The 19122-nt window shown below is 40.1% G+C and overlaps 2 protein-coding genes across 3 annotated transcripts in view; both read left to right on the top strand.

Moving 5' to 3' along the window:
- LOC117568195 (protein naked cuticle) overlaps positions 1–14442 on the top strand; it is a 47486-nt gene extending 33044 nt beyond the window's left edge. The window contains exons 2-5 of one of the 2 annotated variants that reach the window (XM_034248656.2): positions 7948–8489; positions 10683–11567; positions 12155–12501; positions 12878–14442. In XM_034248656.2, coding sequence (XP_034104547.1) covers positions 7948–8489; positions 10683–11567; positions 12155–12501; positions 12878–13976 — 2873 coding nt within the window. In that variant the 3' untranslated portion in view covers positions 13977–14442. The remainder of the gene's footprint in view (positions 1–7947; positions 8490–10682; positions 11568–12154; positions 12502–12877) is intronic. The other variant, XM_034248657.2, reaches the window with a different exon arrangement.
- Positions 14443–16952: 2510 nt separating this feature from the next.
- LOC117571592 (SET domain-containing protein SmydA-8) lies at positions 16953–19062 on the top strand. The gene is made up of 3 exons (XM_034253808.2): positions 16953–18160; positions 18226–18487; positions 18540–19062. Exons 1-3 carry the CDS (start codon positions 17150–17152, stop codon positions 18848–18850), a joined length of 1584 nt encoding a protein of 527 aa, XP_034109699.1. The 5' UTR covers positions 16953–17149; the 3' UTR covers positions 18851–19062.
- The last annotated feature ends 60 nt before the right edge of the window (positions 19063–19122 follow it).

Raw genomic sequence — 19122 nt, 5'->3', positions numbered from 1 at the left:
ATGTGTGAATTAGGCGCAAAAGTTGAAAGCAGCGTATAATTCAGTTCAGCTCTGTTCTGTTCTGTTCTGTATATTCTCGTATATTTTATTATAGCGCCCCGAAATGTTTTTGAAGTGTCGGCAAGAATGTGTGGGCTGGGCACCTACACATTCAACCATATATACATTTCATAAACATATGTATGTATATATACTCTCTGATATAGTCGGGGAATTTAGGGGGCGCTTCACATTATATTTATATGGATTGCAAAAACAATTTTGGAGTGCATATGTCACAGACAGTTCCCGTCGCAACAACAGCAACAACAACAACAATAATAACAACAGCAACGTCACGCTTCAAGTTCATAATTTGTACAATTTTACGAGGCAGTGGGAGGTGGGGTAACTTCTTACCTTGCCTTTCGTTTGTATTATTATGCTTTTTTTTACTGAATTATTTATACAAATTTGTATCTTTTATCTGCCGCTGTGGCATTGCAGGTGGTCATAAAGAGCTGCCGAAAGATGCGAGCTTTTCTGATAATGGCAGCGCATAAAACTCGAGCGAGTTGAGCTCGCTTCGAGTTACAGTTTCTCAGTCTCGGTCTCAGTCTCCGTCTCCGACTCAGTTTCAGTTTCGAGGGTATCGTTTTACCCCTTGGCCAATTTTGTTATGGCCATAAAAGGGCGAGCGTAGCAAAGCGACAACAATCATAAAAACAAGCGCCATAATTTCAGGTGTAAAGACGTGCTTTACATATGCAGCAGAATGTCGAAAATAAAGCTAGATGTGTCTCCAAACTGATCGAGTTGCCCTCGTTAAACATTTCTACATACAAAAGTATCTTATCAACTTGACTGTCTGTCTCCATTCACTTGTAGCTGATACAAAGTACATGCATATTTACACAATTCGTCGCAGCTTCTACGCTTTAGCAATCAAATTACAAAAGCAACATTGACAGCAGCAACAGCAGCAACAGCTGCTGCCTGTGAAAAAACTGGAACATATTTGATTGACATTTGATTGGCAAAATGCCTGCAGAGCTGATAAAATGCCAAAACAAAGCGGCGCCAAGCGAAAAATGCCAAATAAATAATAATTACGGCAGCAGCGACAAATAGACTGGGAAAAATTTGCAATAGAAATTGGCAACGTTCGTTTTGTTCGCTTAATGTTGTTGGCCTGGCATATTAACGCCTCTAAGTTAATGCTAATGGCTAACAGCGGCAGAATCTGAAGCTGCCCATTGACTTCAATATGGCGCAAAGCAACAGCCAAGCTCCAACAACAACACGAAGAACCTTCTCTCATTATGCCGCTCATTCATTATTGTTGTTGCTGTTGTTGCTGCGGCAAGTTTAAGCGCGCTGTTTGTAATTAATTTCCGTTTGTGTGTAGCCGCAACAAACTTTGGCGTTAAACTTAAATAAACCGCAGCAGGAGAGGCCAACACAAAGCCCCAACCTCGGGCCAAGCATCCAGCTACAGATACAGATACCGCCACAGCTTGAGATACAGATACAGATACACACAGAAGTGCAATGAGACAGCAAAAGAATGAAGCTAACTTGTTCACAATGATTAGTCGAAAGCGGCATACACTAAGAGCAAGTTGAATTGCCTATAGAAAATGTTATTAGAAAGTACTTAAAAAGAATTGTGAATATTCTTATTTCTTTTTATGCTTTCTGTACTGCTTTATTACATACATATTGCAGATATAATTGCAGAAAAAAGTTCAATTTAATTATGAAATATATTCTATAAATTTAGGATAGAAAATTTGTGGAAACATTTAAAAAAAAGTGGTAATGATATCTAGATAATCTATTATTCTCTATATTTTCTCAACTTTTTTTGGCATACAAATTTCAGATACAATTAAAGAAACAAAGTTGAACCTAATTATGAATATTATTGTAGAATTTTTACTATTGCAAAGGCTCAGAAACTCTTGAAGAATAAGTGTGCCTAAAGCCTGAAAATCAATTTTATTTCTAATCAATATGTTGTGTACCATATTTGCCATAAATATTGCAGATATATTGATAATTTAGTTATAAAAAACATTCTATGATTCTACTCTGTAGTAAAAGTTTCTGTAAATGTATTAGCAACTATTAATCGTATATTAAATTTTCTGTGTGCATTCGCTATACTTTTTTTGATCAATATCTCGCAGTTACAAATGTATCTAAATCAATTGTATATTGGCTGCTGGAACAAGTTGTCTCTGAAAAGTATAGTATAAATTTACTTTTAGCAGAAGTATTTACATCTGGGTAATATTCACATGCAATATATTTTCAATATATTTTTACTATTATGCATCTAGATCAATTTTAAATTCTTACTCTTTGAAAAGTTACTCGTGAAAAGTTTTGAATGAATTTACATTTAGAAAATGAATTGCGAATATATTATTAGTATATTTGGCATACATTTTGCACAATCCAAATGTTAGCAAACCATTTTTAAATTGCAAAATCATATTGCCAATCATTAGTTGCAATAGCTTGTAATTTGTAGGCGTTACATGGCCGATATTAAAGCGCATCGACCCCGTTGTAAGTTTATGGCCATACTAAAACAACAGATACATACGTGTACATACAGACAGATGTACATATGTATATATATTTATATGGCCAACAAACCCGTTTCGGAACACGTTGTGCGGCAAGATGAAGGCCTCCAAAAGCGACACGCGCTGAGCCCAAACTGGAGCCGAGAGTGAGAGAGAGAGGCAAGCAGAGAGAGAGTGCGAGAGAGAAAGAGGGGTTTGGTTAGGGATTGTATTGTACAATAACAACGGCAAGAGCAAACTACAATATATGTATGTATAGTATATCATACAAAAGGCACGCTCGATCTGCCCGCTGTCGCTGACGTCGTCGTCATCGTCGTCGTCTATTCACTTGATTTGTAACATTAACATTAAAGCAAACTTTTCAAAATGCCGACTTCGTCGCTGGCGATGTCGATGTCGATGTCGATGTTGATGTCGGCTTCAATCTTGGCTAAAATGCAACAGGCCAGCAGCAAGGGGAATGCCAAAGTCGCAACATTGATGACGCGTGACGACGACGACGACGACGACGCCATGAACTTCAGTCGCTGCTGTTGCTGCTGCTGCTGATAAGCAGAGCGACGCCAAGCAAAGCAAAGCGAAGCGAAGAAAGACAACGATGACGATGACGACTCGCAAACCGACACGACAATGACTTCCATTGAGTTCGCCATCGTGTAACTGTTTTCTCTCATCGATTATCGGCGTTTAATTAAAGCAGCCCCATTCCAGCGATCCCCCTATAATTGCTACTGGTATTTAGCAAGCATTGCTGATAACACAAACCTGCAACAGCGCAACAACAACAACCACAACCACAATAACGACAACAACAACACCATTAACTGTAGCAGATTTCTTTTGACGATAGTGAAATATTTTTTTCTTTCAAGCGCTTCGTTTGATTTTTGCCGGTGTTTTTCTTGACTATTTTTTTTTTTATTTCGCCTTTGGCTTTGATAAGTGCCTTGCCAAATTGTGCTTGTAAATTATCGAGTGCCTCAAACACACACACAACAAAAAAAAAAGAAAAAAAAACGCAAGTAAGGACGGCAACAAATAAAGTAAAACACTCGAGTCGCGTCGACTCATATGCCGACTACACAAGAAAGCACTATCAAAGCCGTCTATGGGGTTTATGACCATTAAGTGATCGAACAGTGATCAACTGCAATCATTGTAAATTAAATATAATAAATTGGTAGTGAAAAACAACGTTAATCTATGCCAGAATAACAATAGCAACTAAATGTTAATGTGACTACTTACATGATTACAAAACAGAGCAAGGAAAGCTAATCTTAATTTAATGTGCTTCGAAGCTTTATAAAGCCTGATGAGCTTAAACCTCAATGTTGCTTTATTTATAATTTTATATCAAGCAAAAATTTAATCAAATTTCTTAAATGTAACATTACCATTCACTATGTTAATTTAATCAACTATGAAATTTATTTAATGCCAGTATTCAACATGATTAAATATTTCTCTAAAGCTCATTGGGCAGATTAACAGCAGATAAAATCGAGCTGTTCGCTCGTTGATTCGATTTGATTTCCTAATTGAGTTTTGCTCCACATTTGATTATGGTTTATTTAACATCTCGTTTTAAACAAACATAAACATTGCTATAGTGTTTCCCAGACGTTTAGCCATTGATTAGTTTTGCAGGGACTTAACTACATTTAATGGCCAAATAAATAGGGTTTAAATATTTATGAATGCTGCTGCGATTGCAGTGCCAATGAGAGATCGCAAATGGCACCTGTTATGTTGTATCGACAACAACTTCATATGGGATTTCATGTTAATTTTCGTGTTTTATTACAACGATTTATAATATTTAAGTTGGGTCTATTGGCAATTTATGCGCATTTTTGATGTGCACTATAAAACCCAAAGGCAAAACGCCCAAAAAGCCCACATAGAGTCGAGTTGGCCAATTAATTATGCAAATCCTCTGACCACATTGAAAACTAATCTACACCATCTCTCGCCTCTATTTGACTTTTCGAATTTTCGAATTTGGTTTGTTGCTGTTTTTCATTTCATTTTTTTTTTTTATTAAATTTTTGATATTGTTTGATAAGAAAATATGTTAATGAGAATTTATGAACTGCGCCTAAAAAGTCAAAAAATGGTTCGTTGAAGCTGCAGACGTGTGTGTTTGTGTGTGTGTGTGTGTGTGTGTATCGGTGTATTGGTGTATCGCTGCTGTTGCGCCTTTAATTGAGTCAAGAGCAAAGATACATTACTCATGCGCCACGTACGCCGCAAACAACTTTTTGATAGATAAGCCTCTAGCCGTGACGTTCATTTATCATACAAAATTCATGAGGCTGCTGCGCCGCAAACATTTCAGCATAAGCCTCAATGACCTCTCAGGTAGTCCGTCCAAGCGTTTTCTGTCCCGCTTTTCCCTCCTCCTTCTCCTCTCTATATATGCTATTAAGCAATGTGCGTGTTGCGGACGTCTAATGGACTTAAGAGGAGCCAAGTGCGGTGTGTGCTGAGTGCCTCGTCGTGTGGCCTAGGCTGCCTTCATCTTCGCTTCGGACTGCCTGTTCATTCTCATTTGCTGGCTTTTCGGCTGGCATTTGCGTAATGTATAAATTCAATTGTGAACCGAACTGCAGCTACAACTTATTGTGGGGTATATGAGAATTTTGATGCGCTTTTGTGACAAGTTATAAAAATATGTTGCTGAATCAAATTTAAAGTGCAGCAAGAAAGATAAACAAAATTGCACTTTAGTAAAGAATACTTTATGTGTTTCATATAATTATTATGATATATAATACTAATAAAGAATACTTTTAACAGAGTATTCATAGGGTATTCTTTTAGTCGTTGCATCCACACTTTGCGCCTATAAGCACATACGATTTGTATCTTTCAGAGTGGCTTAGGCCAAAGTTAATTTGCAAGGCGGCATGTTTCATATCAGACGCCAAAATGCTTTCAAGATGACTCAACAACAACATGATTCTCTTGCTAGTTGTTGTTGTACTTCTTAAGTTGTTGTTGGTGATGTTGCTGTTGTTGCTGTGGTCGAACCACTTGAGAGAAAAACATGTTCTTTTGGTTTATCTTGGCGCCACGATCGTCGGCACCGGGCGCGGTATTTGCTCAAAAACACAAAGGCGATAATTAAACGCAAAACAAAGCGGCCGAGAACAGACAACGAGAGGCCCAAAAGACAGACCGACCGAGCCGCAGATACAGAGATACAAATACAAATACAGCTACGGATACAGATACAGCTACAGCTACCGATACACAGATACAAATACTTTGGCTATGGCTACAGATGCGCAGCAAAGCACATCAAGTGGTCGGCCTTTAATTAGAAAAGGTGTAGAGCCTAACAACAATATACAACACAAGCAAACGTGGAGCCAAAGCTGCCTCTCTTCATCGTTATTTTTTTTTTCGGGGCGCGCAAAGTGCATAAAAAATGACGACAGCTAATGAATGTCGGACTTCCACTGCGACTTCGACTGCGATTGCGACTTGAGTCGCTGCTCTGCCAGCTGCTTGGCAACAATTTATTAGACAGATGATGTGCCAACAAGGCAAAGTTTCAAACCAACACAAAAAAAAACAGAAAAGAAAAAAAAAAGAAAAAAGATATAACTAAAGATAAACTTCATAATTGTGTCTGTGTGGCCAAGAAAAACAAAAGTTGTTGTAGCTGTAGCTGTGGCCATATCTCGCATGTAAGTGTTAATGAAGTTAAGTGTTTTTGACGCGAACGACCAACAACAACAACAACAATTAATGAGAAGTCGCATACCAGAAGAAGACAAAAACCAAAAACAAAAACCGTCGAGGGCGAAACGCACAAAAATGTTCAGGCCACATGATAAAGATCAACACATGGCAAAAAAAAATATATATAAGTAAAGAAAAACAAAAAAAAATATATGTATATATATTTACTGAAAAGACCGCGCATAGGCCAAAGACCAGGCAACGTATCTGGCGGATAGCTCAAGGCAAAAGTAACTACAAGTGGCCGGGCAAGTGAAACTTTGGGCCAAGTTAATTGAAAGCCATTCAAAGTGCTTAAAAAGATGACTAGATTAGAGAGTGACTAACTCGAAGGCGAGTTCCACAGAAGCAACAAACTTCGCTAAAAATGAAATTGAAAATTTTGATAAGGAAAGAATTATAAATCTACTAATTATTGTAAAGGGAAATATTATATTTTTTAATGAAAAGTAAACTTCAATTGATTGAATTATTCTAACAAAGCATATTCAAGCACTGCAACCACTTGGCTCTGCTTCTCGTCTGATCTTATAACCCAGTTTTCCGCACTTGCCAGATATGAAAAGAAACCAGGTCGACTGTGATCCAAGTAAACAATCAAAAAATACTCTCAACTAAACCCACTTTCAGCTACGTAGACAATCAAATTGCGCTCGCTCACACAAAAACACCGAGCAGCAACTCATTTTTCCCCTGGCACTTTGGCTAATTGTCTTCAATTGTGGACGCGCTTTTAAGGGACTCAAGCTCAACTCTTTAGGTTTTGAATACAGCTGGGAAATGGGGGAAATAACAAAACAACTGACGGGACTCAGGACTCGCCTGCATAATACTTATGCAATTAAAAGCCAAAGCACTGCTGAGAATTGCAAATGCGAAACTGGGTCAGCTAGGCGAGGCGAGAGCTGGAAATTTGTGTGTGCTACTTAATTAATTAAAAGCGGGCTGCAAGGCGACAAAAACAACTAAGTAAAGGGAGCAACTCGAGAAAATTGGCGAAAAGATTCCACCAAGGGACATCCCCACTTGGCTGAGATAAAAGCAAAGTTGTTTCGCTTTGCGCCTTTGAGGGCTTAGCTTTGTGCGGTGGCCAATGCGGCGTATGAGTAATGAAATGGCCAACACTTTTGACTGTTCAGACCCGCCGCCGCGCTGCCGCTGACCACAAAAGCTCGCAAAATACACTCGAGCATTTTCAATTAAAATCAACTTTTTAGTTGAAGTCGACGATGCCAGCGACGCCAACGACGACGACGTCATTAATTAGGAATGCTTTCGGCGCAGTCGCCTTTCAAGTGTTTTGTCTGGTTTGCCTGGTCGCCAACGCTTTGTGTTGGCGTTGAGGCATAAAATGCTTTTTGTTGTAATGCGTTTTTGTGCAAATTGCAAATAAATTGCAAGCAGCCGCCGCCGCAGACGTAGTCAAAGGCTGCCGACAAAAGGCGGGAGGGAATGTGGGGAAAGTATCGCGGGTGTCAGATTGGATATATATAGAGAGAGAAGTGGGAGGAAAGTATGGCTAGCTAGCCAAATGTTTGATGCCTTCAATTTCATGCCACTTTGCATTTTAATTAAAATGGAATTTTTCCTCTCCCCTCTATTTGTATTTTTGCAGTTCAGGAATGCACCACAGACTCAGAGGAACTGATGTATCATCAGGTTCGCGCCTCATCCTCATGCAGTGCACCGCCAGATTTGTTGCTGGTCAGCGAACGTGACAATAATATACAACTGCGATCGCCGGTGGTTAATATAATCACCACGCCACCAGGCAATGCGTCCACAGCAGCCACAGCCAAACAACAGCAGCAGCAGCAACATCATCAGCAGCAGCAGCATCAACAGCAGACACTGCCACTTCATCAGCATCATCATCATCACGTGACCCGACAGCAGCAACAGCAGCAGCAGGAAATAAGTAGCAGTGGCAGCCACAGCAAACACTTGCGTATCAGCAGCTCCAGTGGCAAGCATGGCAAATATGCAAATATGCCTCAATCCCATCATCATCAGCAGCAGCAGCAGCTGCAGTTGCAGTTGGAAGAGGATGTTGTGGATGCTGCGGCAGCAATGCCAATGCCAACACCACATGCAACACATCCGCAACACTCGCGACATTTGCATCATCACAGCAAGGAGGAACGCATACGCTTGGAGGTGAGTTTTGTAGTGCCATATTGATTGAGTGATTGACTGATTGATGGCAATCCTCTTTGAATTTCGTTTGCTTCACAAGTGTCTCAGTGCACACACAAAGTTTGGGCTCACCAAATAAATACGAAATGTACTTTGCTTAAAACAAATAGAAAACTTCAATCTTTAACTTGAATATCTAACATAAATATTTCGTCGCAAGAAATACGAGTAGCACAATAAAGCGAAAAAGATTGTTTATTTTTGTAGTACGTGAGTTGGATTTCTTTTAGCAAAGTGGAAGAGAAAGAATGTCTAATAAATATGCCAACTTCGATTGCCTTAATTTATATAAATGTAACTTCAAAGCATCGATGCTTGCCAAGCAGAATTCCATTGCTGCTTTTATTAAAACCAATTACAAATAATACACAATAAAATTACGGGGTTTATTACACTATTTTGTTGGCTGATTTGTGCCACAATTTCAATTTCAAGCGCAGCATTTTGCTTATAAATTTCGCATTTGATTTTTCCTAGTCCAATCGATTGTAAGCGTATAAATTCATGTTGATGATGTTTTGTTTTCCATTTACCGTTTAGCATTTTCCAATTTCGATTCCCAACTCGAAATTGTGACCCCCAACCAGGTATAAGTTCTTGAAATGCTTGTTCAGTTGGTCAAGTTTAATCAACTTGCTGTTGTTATTGCTGCACCAGCAGCAGCAGCATCGCCATATTTCATGACCCACTGGGCAGCAGCACATAAACTCAACTTTTAAATGTGCTTTTAATTAAAATTTCAATGGTTCGTGATACAAAAACAACACCAGAGCACTGGCCATTTGCTTAGAGAGGGGTGGAGGGATGGAGGGGCGTAAGAATATATATTTCATTAACGCAATGTTGCCGGCAATTTTCAATTACCACCCACTGTAACAGACATTCCCTTGTCTTCAGGGCTCCCCAAGAACAACAGCAACAACGGGAAAAATATCAAAACATTAAAATTCAATAAAACCCATTAAAAACGCAGAAAAAAAAAACAACAACAACAACATACATACATATACTGACACTCAAGCGAAATGTGAGCGAGGGAGAGACACACAAAAACAAACTCGTAGCGAAAGCACTTAAAGGCAATTAAAAATCTTCAAGCCAAGTAGCAAGAAATAGAAATTATATTTATTTCCCTTTTCGCAGCGGCAAGTGGCAATACTCAAGTGGGAGTTGATGGTAATGGGCGATTGTAGGGGCTGCCTTTAGTTCTTTGCTTGTCTGTGCTTCTCTGGCACCACTTTATCAATGGCAGTGTTTGCTGTGTTTGCTGTATTGTTTTGCTTTGGCTTTTTCGCTGGCGCAGCGTGCGAGAAATTAAATATTTAGTCAAATTATGGCCACAATTTTCGACTCAACTTTCAGCCATTATTATTGTTGTTGCTGCTCTTGTTCCACTTGTAATTGTTGTTTTTTGCGGCATTGCACACACACACAGTCACAGCCACTCGCATACACACACATACAACGTCAAATTGGGGAAGTTTTTGCTTGAACAAAAAGTGTTGCATACTTTCGGGCGGGCGCATTAAATTGTTTGCGTTACTTGCGAGGGGAGATTGGCTGTTTCACTGCAGCAGATTTTACTGCACGCTTTTTACGAACTTTTGCTAAAAGTTAAATATCACACTTTATTAGCATATTTTTAACACTGGCGTGGCAGTTTATACGCAGCTGACATTATTTTAGAGTAGTTTTCGAAGTTTAAAACATACTTAAATGCCTGTCACTTCATATTGAAGTGATCTACTTGAATATTGAGTGAAATGAGTTTGTTATTTAAAGGGATAAATAATGTATGTATATTGCTTTCTGCGAAAATAAAACATAATTAATATTAATCATTACTCAAGTAATATACTTGAATATTGTGTAAAATGAGTTTGTTATTCAAATGGTTATTTTATAGCTAGATAATTGAAATTATGTATATCGCTGTAATATTTAATATGTATGCCAAAATATAAGAATATCAAAGATATGCTTGAATACATTTATTTTACATATAAATGCCTTAAATGTTAAATGTTGCTTTACCTTTTCTGCATTGATTAATATCAATCATAATTCAAAACCTTTTTTGATTTAAAGTCTTGCATTTTACTAACAGCAAATATTTGTTTTTCTATTTCTCTCCCTTGTTTTCTGCAAAAATAGGAATTCACCTGCGATGTTTCCGTTGAGGGCGGCAAATCGTCACAGCCGCTGCAATTCTCGTTCACATTCTATGATCTGGACGGACATCATGGCAAAATAACAAAGGACGACATTGTGGGCATTGTGTACACCATATACGAGTCCATTGGCAAGTCCGTGGTGGTGCCCCACTGTGGCAGCAAGACAATTAACGTTCGCCTCACCGTCAGTCCCGAAGGCAAATCGAAATCGCAGGCAGTCGCGGCCGCTGCTGCCACATGCAACAACAATAACAGCCAGAGCAACAACAACAGTCACAGTCACAGCCACAGTCAGAGCCAGAGCCATAGTCAGAGTCAGAGCCAGAGCCAGAGCAGCAAACTGAAGAAGCTGCCCACGGGGATGGCGGCCATGTCAAAAACTGTGAATGGCATGGCACTAACGACATCCGGCGGCGCACGCCGCCAGCATCGCCATCGACCACGCAAACTGATTAAGTCCGATGACGAGGACGATGACAGCAACAGTGACAAGGAGAAGGAGAAGGAGTTGGCAGCGGCGGCAGCAGCAGCTGCAGTTGGTGCTGAACAGCCTGCGAGTGGCAAGCAGGCGAAGAGTCGATACCAGAAGAACAATGCCAAAGTGGAGCAATGCTGCAATGGACAACAGCAGCAACTGCAGTCGGCGGAGCAGCACACGCCGGACAATGCCCACAATACCTATGAGAATATGTTGAATCTCAAATGCTGCAGCGGTGCCAACAACAAGGAAGCGACTGACATGCTCGACTGTTCGCATCCCCATTCCCATTCCCATTCGCAGCGTTCACGGCATCACAGCCAGGATGTCTATATGAAGCAGGCCACCCAACGGGTCAAAATGCTGAGAAGGGCGCGAAAACAAAAGGTAAGCATAACCTGGCAATCTCCAATCTTTTATCCCAGCTCCCAGTTGGCACATTTGCACAAAACACAAAACTCCGACTTTTTTTTTGGCAAATTATGCTCGCAGCCATTTGCTGAATTGGTTTTCCATTAAAGATTTTATTCGATGCGACTTTCAAGTAATAAAAGTTTACGACTGTTTAAAGTCTTCCTAAGTAAAGTTCAGAAAAAATCTAAATTTGAAAAGTAAAATATGTTTTGCTAATTTAGAATAAATTAGAAATTAAATTGACTAAAATAAAGTCAAAATCAATTGAAATCGTTTGCAAAATCTTTGAATAAATATTCTGCATATGGATAGCCAATTTGTACACTAAGAATCCCCACAAAAAATCGCCGTTTTATGCCATTTATTCCATCACCTTTAATTACTTTGATTTCTTATTATTTTCTTGCATGAATTTGACTCGCATTTGATTGATTTTCTTATGTATAATTTGTTTTTTTGTATTGTTCTTTTCGTTTTTGGTTGACTTGCTCATAACGCATGATTGATTGATTGATTGATTGCATCACAACGCACACTCATATCGCGCCTCATCCTCGCAGTATCAGGATCACTGCCTAGAAACGCGACAACGCAGTCTCTCCGTGGGCAACGATTCCTGCTGGCAGAATCGCCATCTCCAGCAGCAGCAGCAGCAACAACATCAGCAGCAGCAACCACAGCAACAGCAGCAGCAGTTGACACAGCAAAAGAGCAGCTCGGTGTCGCCACCGTTGGGCGAGGTGCTGCTCGATGGCGTTCAGTTGCGCCAGCCACGCCCACAATCGCTGCTGGGGCAGCAGCAGCGCAAGTCTGCGGAGTGCTGGAAGTCGGCGCTAAATCGCAACGATTTGATTAGCATCATCAGGGAGAGCATGGAGAAGAATCGCTTGTGTTTTCAGCTGAATGGGTAAGGAAAACAGAAATCAACTCAACTGGGAAAGCAGCAACAAAAACAGAACGTTAATGAGTGGAAGCAGTAAAGTGAAATTCAGCAGTAATGAAAAGATAAAGATACATTTGGCTGCACTTAAAGATACAATTGATGTATCTTTAATAGTTCTCCTCTCAGCATCGTTGTGTTTGCTGCTGTCCCAGTCTCACTCAAGCACTCCATCAATCACATGTTCATTAAGGTTTCTGTTCGTTTTTTTCCTACTCTTTCGTTTTAATGGCGACCCACAAACAATATGCAACAAAACAAAAAGAACGCAACCCTTAAAAAATTACCATAAACTCGCCAGCTAATTGCAAAAAAATCCCTTCATTTTTTTAATGTATTGCAGAAAACCCCAAGCCAATGTGAGTCCCATACGGCAACCGGCAGCACAACAACAACAACAACAGCAACAGCAGCAACGCCAACGCTGCAATACAGGCTCGAAAATCCCGACGCTAATTGCGAATCACAGTCCGCAGTCCGGTCCGCAGTCGCCGCTCAGCTGCAGTCCGCCCACGCAATCGCCCACGCAGCACATCGAAGCCGGACACGATATGGCGGCCAACAACAACAACAACAGCAGTCAACTCTACCATGCGCATCCTCATCAGCATCCGCATCCGCATCCACAGCCGCATATACCCATCTACCATCAGCAGCTGGCCATTAATCCGGCCGTGGTTGCCGCTCAGCACAGCCACAACAGCGCACACAACAAGCTCAATCTCTGTGGCTACGATTCGTTTTTGCATGCCACCATTTGTGGCGGCGGCGCTGCGGCCCACTCGCCCCCGGCCACGCCCAGCAATGTGGCCACCGTACAGCCCATTCCCAAGCGCAGCAGCAGCAGCCACAACAAGCAACAGCAGCAGCAGCAACTGGGTCAGCAGGGCTATCAGCGATTGGAGCAACAGCAGCCGCAGTCGCAGTCGCAGAGAGGCAGCAAGGATTACAAGAACTATGGCAATCTCATATATGCCAAGCTGAGCGAGCAGCTGCAGCAAAAGGAGCGCGAGCAGCGTCGCCAACGTCACAAGCAACAGCAGCAGCAACAACAGAAGCAACTAGCAGCCACAACGGTGCAACAGCAGCAGTCGGAGTCACGTCCAGCCACCTCCAGCTCTAGTTCGACGGCATCGAAGATCTATGGCGATGCCTTGGAGTGCGCCCATTTGCTGGCTAGCGAGGAGGAGGAGTTGGCACCCAGTCCACTGCACACGAGCACGCCCAGCAAAGTTGTCTCCACTGACACGCTGATCGATCTGAATGATGATGTGGGCGAGGCGGTTGCGGAGGCGGTGACAACGAGCAAGGATGTGGAGGAGCCAGCATCGGCTGCGGATGCAGATCTGGATACCAGTGCGTCCAGTTCGATGATCCATCGCTATGTGCACGAGCATATACATCATCATTATCATCACTTCAAGGAGCAGAATGATGTCTAAAATCAAATCAAACTAAATGTATACACCAACAAACAAAAGAAGAAGAAAAAATACTACCATATACATAACATAATATATATGAATGTTGCTTATGTTTCTTATGATTAATCTAGCGCAATTTGTAATTTAAATTAGCATTAAAAAGCAGCAAAGAAAATTAAGCAAAATGCAAAACTCAAAGAAAATCCCATGACGATATTAGTTTTGTTGTTATGTGCGAGGCAAACTTAAGTTAAGATCACTCGATCTGTTCCTAACTGAAGCTGTTAAATTTGGCAGCACAAGCCTCGCTCACCCATAAATGAGAGTAGTAATCCCCTAAATTTCCACTCCCCCGCCCCCGCTAACGTTAAGATATTTGCGCCTTTGCCTTAGCAACATTGATAACATTTAAATAGCCATCGATTGCTTCGCTTATGCTAAATCAGCTTAGCAACATATCATCGCTCTATGTGTGTAAAGAAAACATAAACAAAAAACAAAATTATATAATGCAAAGAAATTCGATTATTTAGTGCAAATTATTCACTGAAAAATACTAAATACTAAATGGAAAATTTGTTGTCTATTATATGAAATTTTATGCGCCGCTTTTACGTGTATAGAGAGCAACATTTGTCTATAAAGATTATTATTATTATTATTATTCTGTATAATGATTATTATTATTAATATGGAACTATGGCCTCCATTTAAGTTAACTACCATCATGATTATTTATATAGCAATTAAAATACTATTAATTTTAAAAGCAAACCAACAAGACACGCAACAATGCAACAAAAAAAAAAAAGAAAAAACATCGAACATCAACCACAAATCATAGTTCAATTATTATTTTTCATTAATTTTTTTTATGTTTTTATCATTTGTCGTTTTTCTGGTTTTTGTTTTTCTCATTTTCTCAATGCCTAACTTGTTTAAGTATTTCCATCAATCAAATATTCAATCAATCAACAAAACAAAACAAGAAAGAAGCACAACAAACAAAATGCATTTAACTCTTATTTAAATAAAAAAGACTGATTTCCAATTAAACAATACATTAATTATCTGCGTACGAATAAATAAATATATATACATTCTTATATATATATTAATATATATATAGAAAATTTATGAGAAATTCTAAATAAATTATTGAATTGCAAAAATTAATTACGGCATTTTTAATTTGTATATCATAGCGAGCATCAAAGATGATTGATGGGACAGTTGTTTTGACTTTAATTGCAATTAAAGAGTAAATTTAATTGTGGTGGATTCAAGAAAATTCATTAGAAAATTCAAATACCAAAAATACATACAAGAAAATATGTCAGCTAAAGGACCCAATTTTATAGGAACTAAATTTAGAATTTGATTATTAAAATTTTAATTCGCAGAATGGGTGGAAAGGTAATATAACTTTGTGCTTTTAAATTGTAGAAGTTATTAAAGATATACTTTTGTATGGGGAAAAACGCCTACGTTAGTAGGTATTAGTTGATTTGGCTGACAATCTGGTATATTTTAGTATAATACGGTATATTTTGAATGTATTAATGTATCAATATACCAAATATAAACTTCGGCATATTTTAGTATTTTTGAGATCGCACTATTTCGCTTTTATTCAAAATGAGTAGCGGGTATCTCACAGTCAAGCACACTCTACTGCAGCTTTATTACTTGTTTGTCAAAACCTTTTTGTCCTAAACACTGTTACGTTAACAGTTAGGTCATTTTGCCCTATACTATTATTTTGTAATATAGATTCATGACAAACTTATGACATCTTAAAATAAATAAAAAACAAGTAAGAAAGTTACAGTCGAGTGTGCTCGACTGTGCGATACCCGCTACCCAAATTTAATAAATCCAAAATATTGCGGTATCATTTTCAAAATATACCGAAAATACTAAAAAAATACTGAAAATATACCAAATGATATGTTTGGTATAACGATATAGTACACCATTCAAAATATACCATAGACGGCACAATGTACCAGATTGTCGGCCAAAGCAACTCAGACCCCTAGTAAGTAGGCGTTTTTGTCCATACAAAAGTATTTCTTTAATAACTTCCACAATTTTTATCTTATCGCAACCAAATTTTTAGGAATCATAACTACTATAGTAATTATTGTATAAACAAAAATTCGCAACTCTAGCTTTAAAATTACGCTTGTTATTCGATTTCTTTGATTTGCGGGGGCGGAAGTGGGCGTGGCAAAAATTTGAAACAAACTTGATCTGCGTGCAAACATAACAAATGCTGCTGAAAAAAAATTATAGCTCTATCTCATATAGTCTCTGAGATCTAGGTGTTCATACGGACAGACGGACAGACGGACGGACGGACAGACGGACAGACGGACAGACGGACATGGCTATATTGTCTCGGCTGTTGACGCTGATCAAGAATATATATACTTTATAGGGTCGGAGATGCCTCCTTCTACCTGTTACATACATTTCCTGCCGGCACAAAGTTATAATACCCTTCTACCCTATGGGTAGCGGGTATAAAAATAATTCGCAGAAGAATATCTAAATATGATGTACAGACTACATGCCTAACTTTGCTTTTAACTAATATAGAAAATAGTTGTAGCATAAATACAACTTTCAATCTTTGGTTATTAATAGGAAAATAGTTGCAGCACTTTAAAATATGCAAACAATATTTAAAGCAGCAGCTAATGAAAATGTTCTTTTTAACAAATTAATTAAATGGGAAACAGAATGTCGGAGACATTTCAATTTCTTCAATCTAAACGGTGGGCGATAAAAAAGTATATATGTTTATTTTGAAATGCCGACTAAACTGGGAGACATGTAGAGCAATGTCTAGGTAGAGATAGAGAATCCCTGAGAGCAGAGAAGTCAGAGCACAAATGTTTAGCAACAGATTGTGCATTGTTCGCTTGTAGCCTCGTGCTTGGTCTAATAATAAACCGTCGTGCGCCAAGTGACAAGAGATCGAGGAGATCGAGATTGAGATCGCAGAAGAAGCAGCTGAAGCGACAGCAACAACCGCAGAGACACAAAAGAAAATTGCCTCGCGGCGAGACGGAAAATTGTTTTAATGCTCGTCGCTCAGTGAGTTTTCCGACGTTGTGCATTACGCAAACAAGCGGACAAAGTAGCGTTGGCAAAGGATTTTCGTGGGAATAAGGAGCAAAACAATGACTTCGCCAACGAGCTGCGCTTTGTGCCAGGCGCGTGCCACACAAGTGTGTGCAGCATGCCGCAACGTTGTCTACTGCAGTCGCGAGCATCAGAAGGAGCATTGGAAGCAGCACAAGTCGCAGTGCAAGTGCTACGAGATGGACACCAACCAGCTGCTGGGCAGGCATCTGCGTGCCACACGCGACATTCGCATGGGCGAGCAAATCATGCGAGAGGCGCCGCTGGTCCTTGGCCCAAAGGTGGCCTCGCCACCCATTTGCCTGGGCTGCCATAGGAATCTGCTGCCGCCAGCGAAGCGTTCGGATAACTTTTACAAATGCAGTTCGTGCAGTTGGCCGCTGTGTGGCAAGGAGTGCGAGCAATCTCCCTACCATCGGGATGAATGTCGTCTGATGGCCGCCAGCAATTTTCAGTCCAAAATCAACTACAATCCAGTGGAGCCAGAGCTCAAGGAGTCCGCCTACTGTGTCATCATGCTGCTGCGTTGCATGCAACTAAAGCAATCGAATCCGGCGGCATTTGCCAAACTCAGCGCTCTCGAGGATCATCTGAAAGAGCGACTAGATACGCCTCTGTATCAAGTGTTGCGCGCCAATCTGATCACCTTCATCAAGACGGTGCTGGGACAGCGCGATTGGCCAGAGATGGAAATACTGCGTTTGGCGGCGATTCTCGACACGAATGCCTTTGAGGTGCGACAGAACTCCGAGCGTCGCAAGGTGAGAGCCATCTTTCCGGGAGGTGCAATGATTGCACACGATTGTGTGCCGAATTTGCGGCATCGCTTCGACGATGACATGAACATTGTGTTCCTCGCCAAGCGCAAGATTGCCAAGGGTGAAATACTCAGCATCTCCTACACGCAACCACTGAGAAGCACCATCCAGAGGCGATTGCATCTCAAGCAGGTCAAATGCTTCGATTGCGCCTGTGCCAGGTGCTCAGATCCTACAGAGCTGGAGATCTATGCCGGCTCACGCATGTGTGAAAAATGTAAGGTTGGCAAGGTGAGTCTAGAGTCGAGAAAATCTTTGATTCATTCAACTAATCCATTTGCATCCTCCTCATGCAGTTCGTTTCAGTGAATCCTCTGCAAAATGCCGCCAATTGGAAGTGCCAAGTGTGCAACATTGTCAAAGGTGCCAGAGAGGTGCTCACACAAGATGCCAAGCTGCAGCAGGAGATTGAATCGTTGGACAAGTCAACACCTGCCGCTCTAGAGGATTTCCTCTATCGCCATCGCATTGAACTGCATGAGACAAATACGCACATTTTGCAAGCGAAATACGCACTGACCCAACTCTATGGGTCTGCGCCAGGATTCTCTATGGAAGGTAAATCTCTCAATTCATCTATTCTATACCTAATTAATTGTAATTTCCTCAGAGCTCAGTGAAAAGTCGCTGCAACGCAAGATTGATCTCTGCGAGGAATTGTTGCAGCTTTCAAATCTTATTGACAGTGGTTGGAGCATATTTCGTGGCAATTTGTTAATCGATTTGGAGGAAGCAATTGTGACGAAGGCCTTACGGCTGGATGATGCCACAGAGTGTGAGGCAAAGCTCAAACAGGCAGTTGAATTGCTTCAGGAAATTGCCAACATTATGAAGCATGAGCCAGAGATGCAACAGTTGTTAGCAGAGCGAAAAGTTATTTTGGATGCAGCGCTGGAACGATTCACAACAGCTGTTGAATAATTAATACACATTAATTACACTTATTTTAAAGTTATTTCTTGTAAGAAATATAACCGATTTGCGCCAAACTATTTGAATTGAATCGTTAAAGTAGTTGGCAACGCTGAAACTGTATACTTAACATAGCTATTTGATATGCAATCGACCAACCGCCACAAATATTGTCCGTTAAACATGTTAAGCAAGAAATTGAAGAAATTATATAAAGATATGTATAAATAGAGATGATATGAGAACTTGTAAAATATTTTAACAAATATTATCTTGATGGG

This window comes from Drosophila albomicans, chromosome 3, assembly GCF_009650485.2.
Source record: "Drosophila albomicans strain 15112-1751.03 chromosome 3, ASM965048v2, whole genome shotgun sequence".
NCBI classification, from domain to species: Eukaryota; Metazoa; Arthropoda; class Insecta; order Diptera; family Drosophilidae; genus Drosophila; species Drosophila albomicans.
The sequence above is the reverse complement of the archived record's forward strand: the minus strand, read 5'-3'. Positions and strand labels throughout refer to the sequence as shown.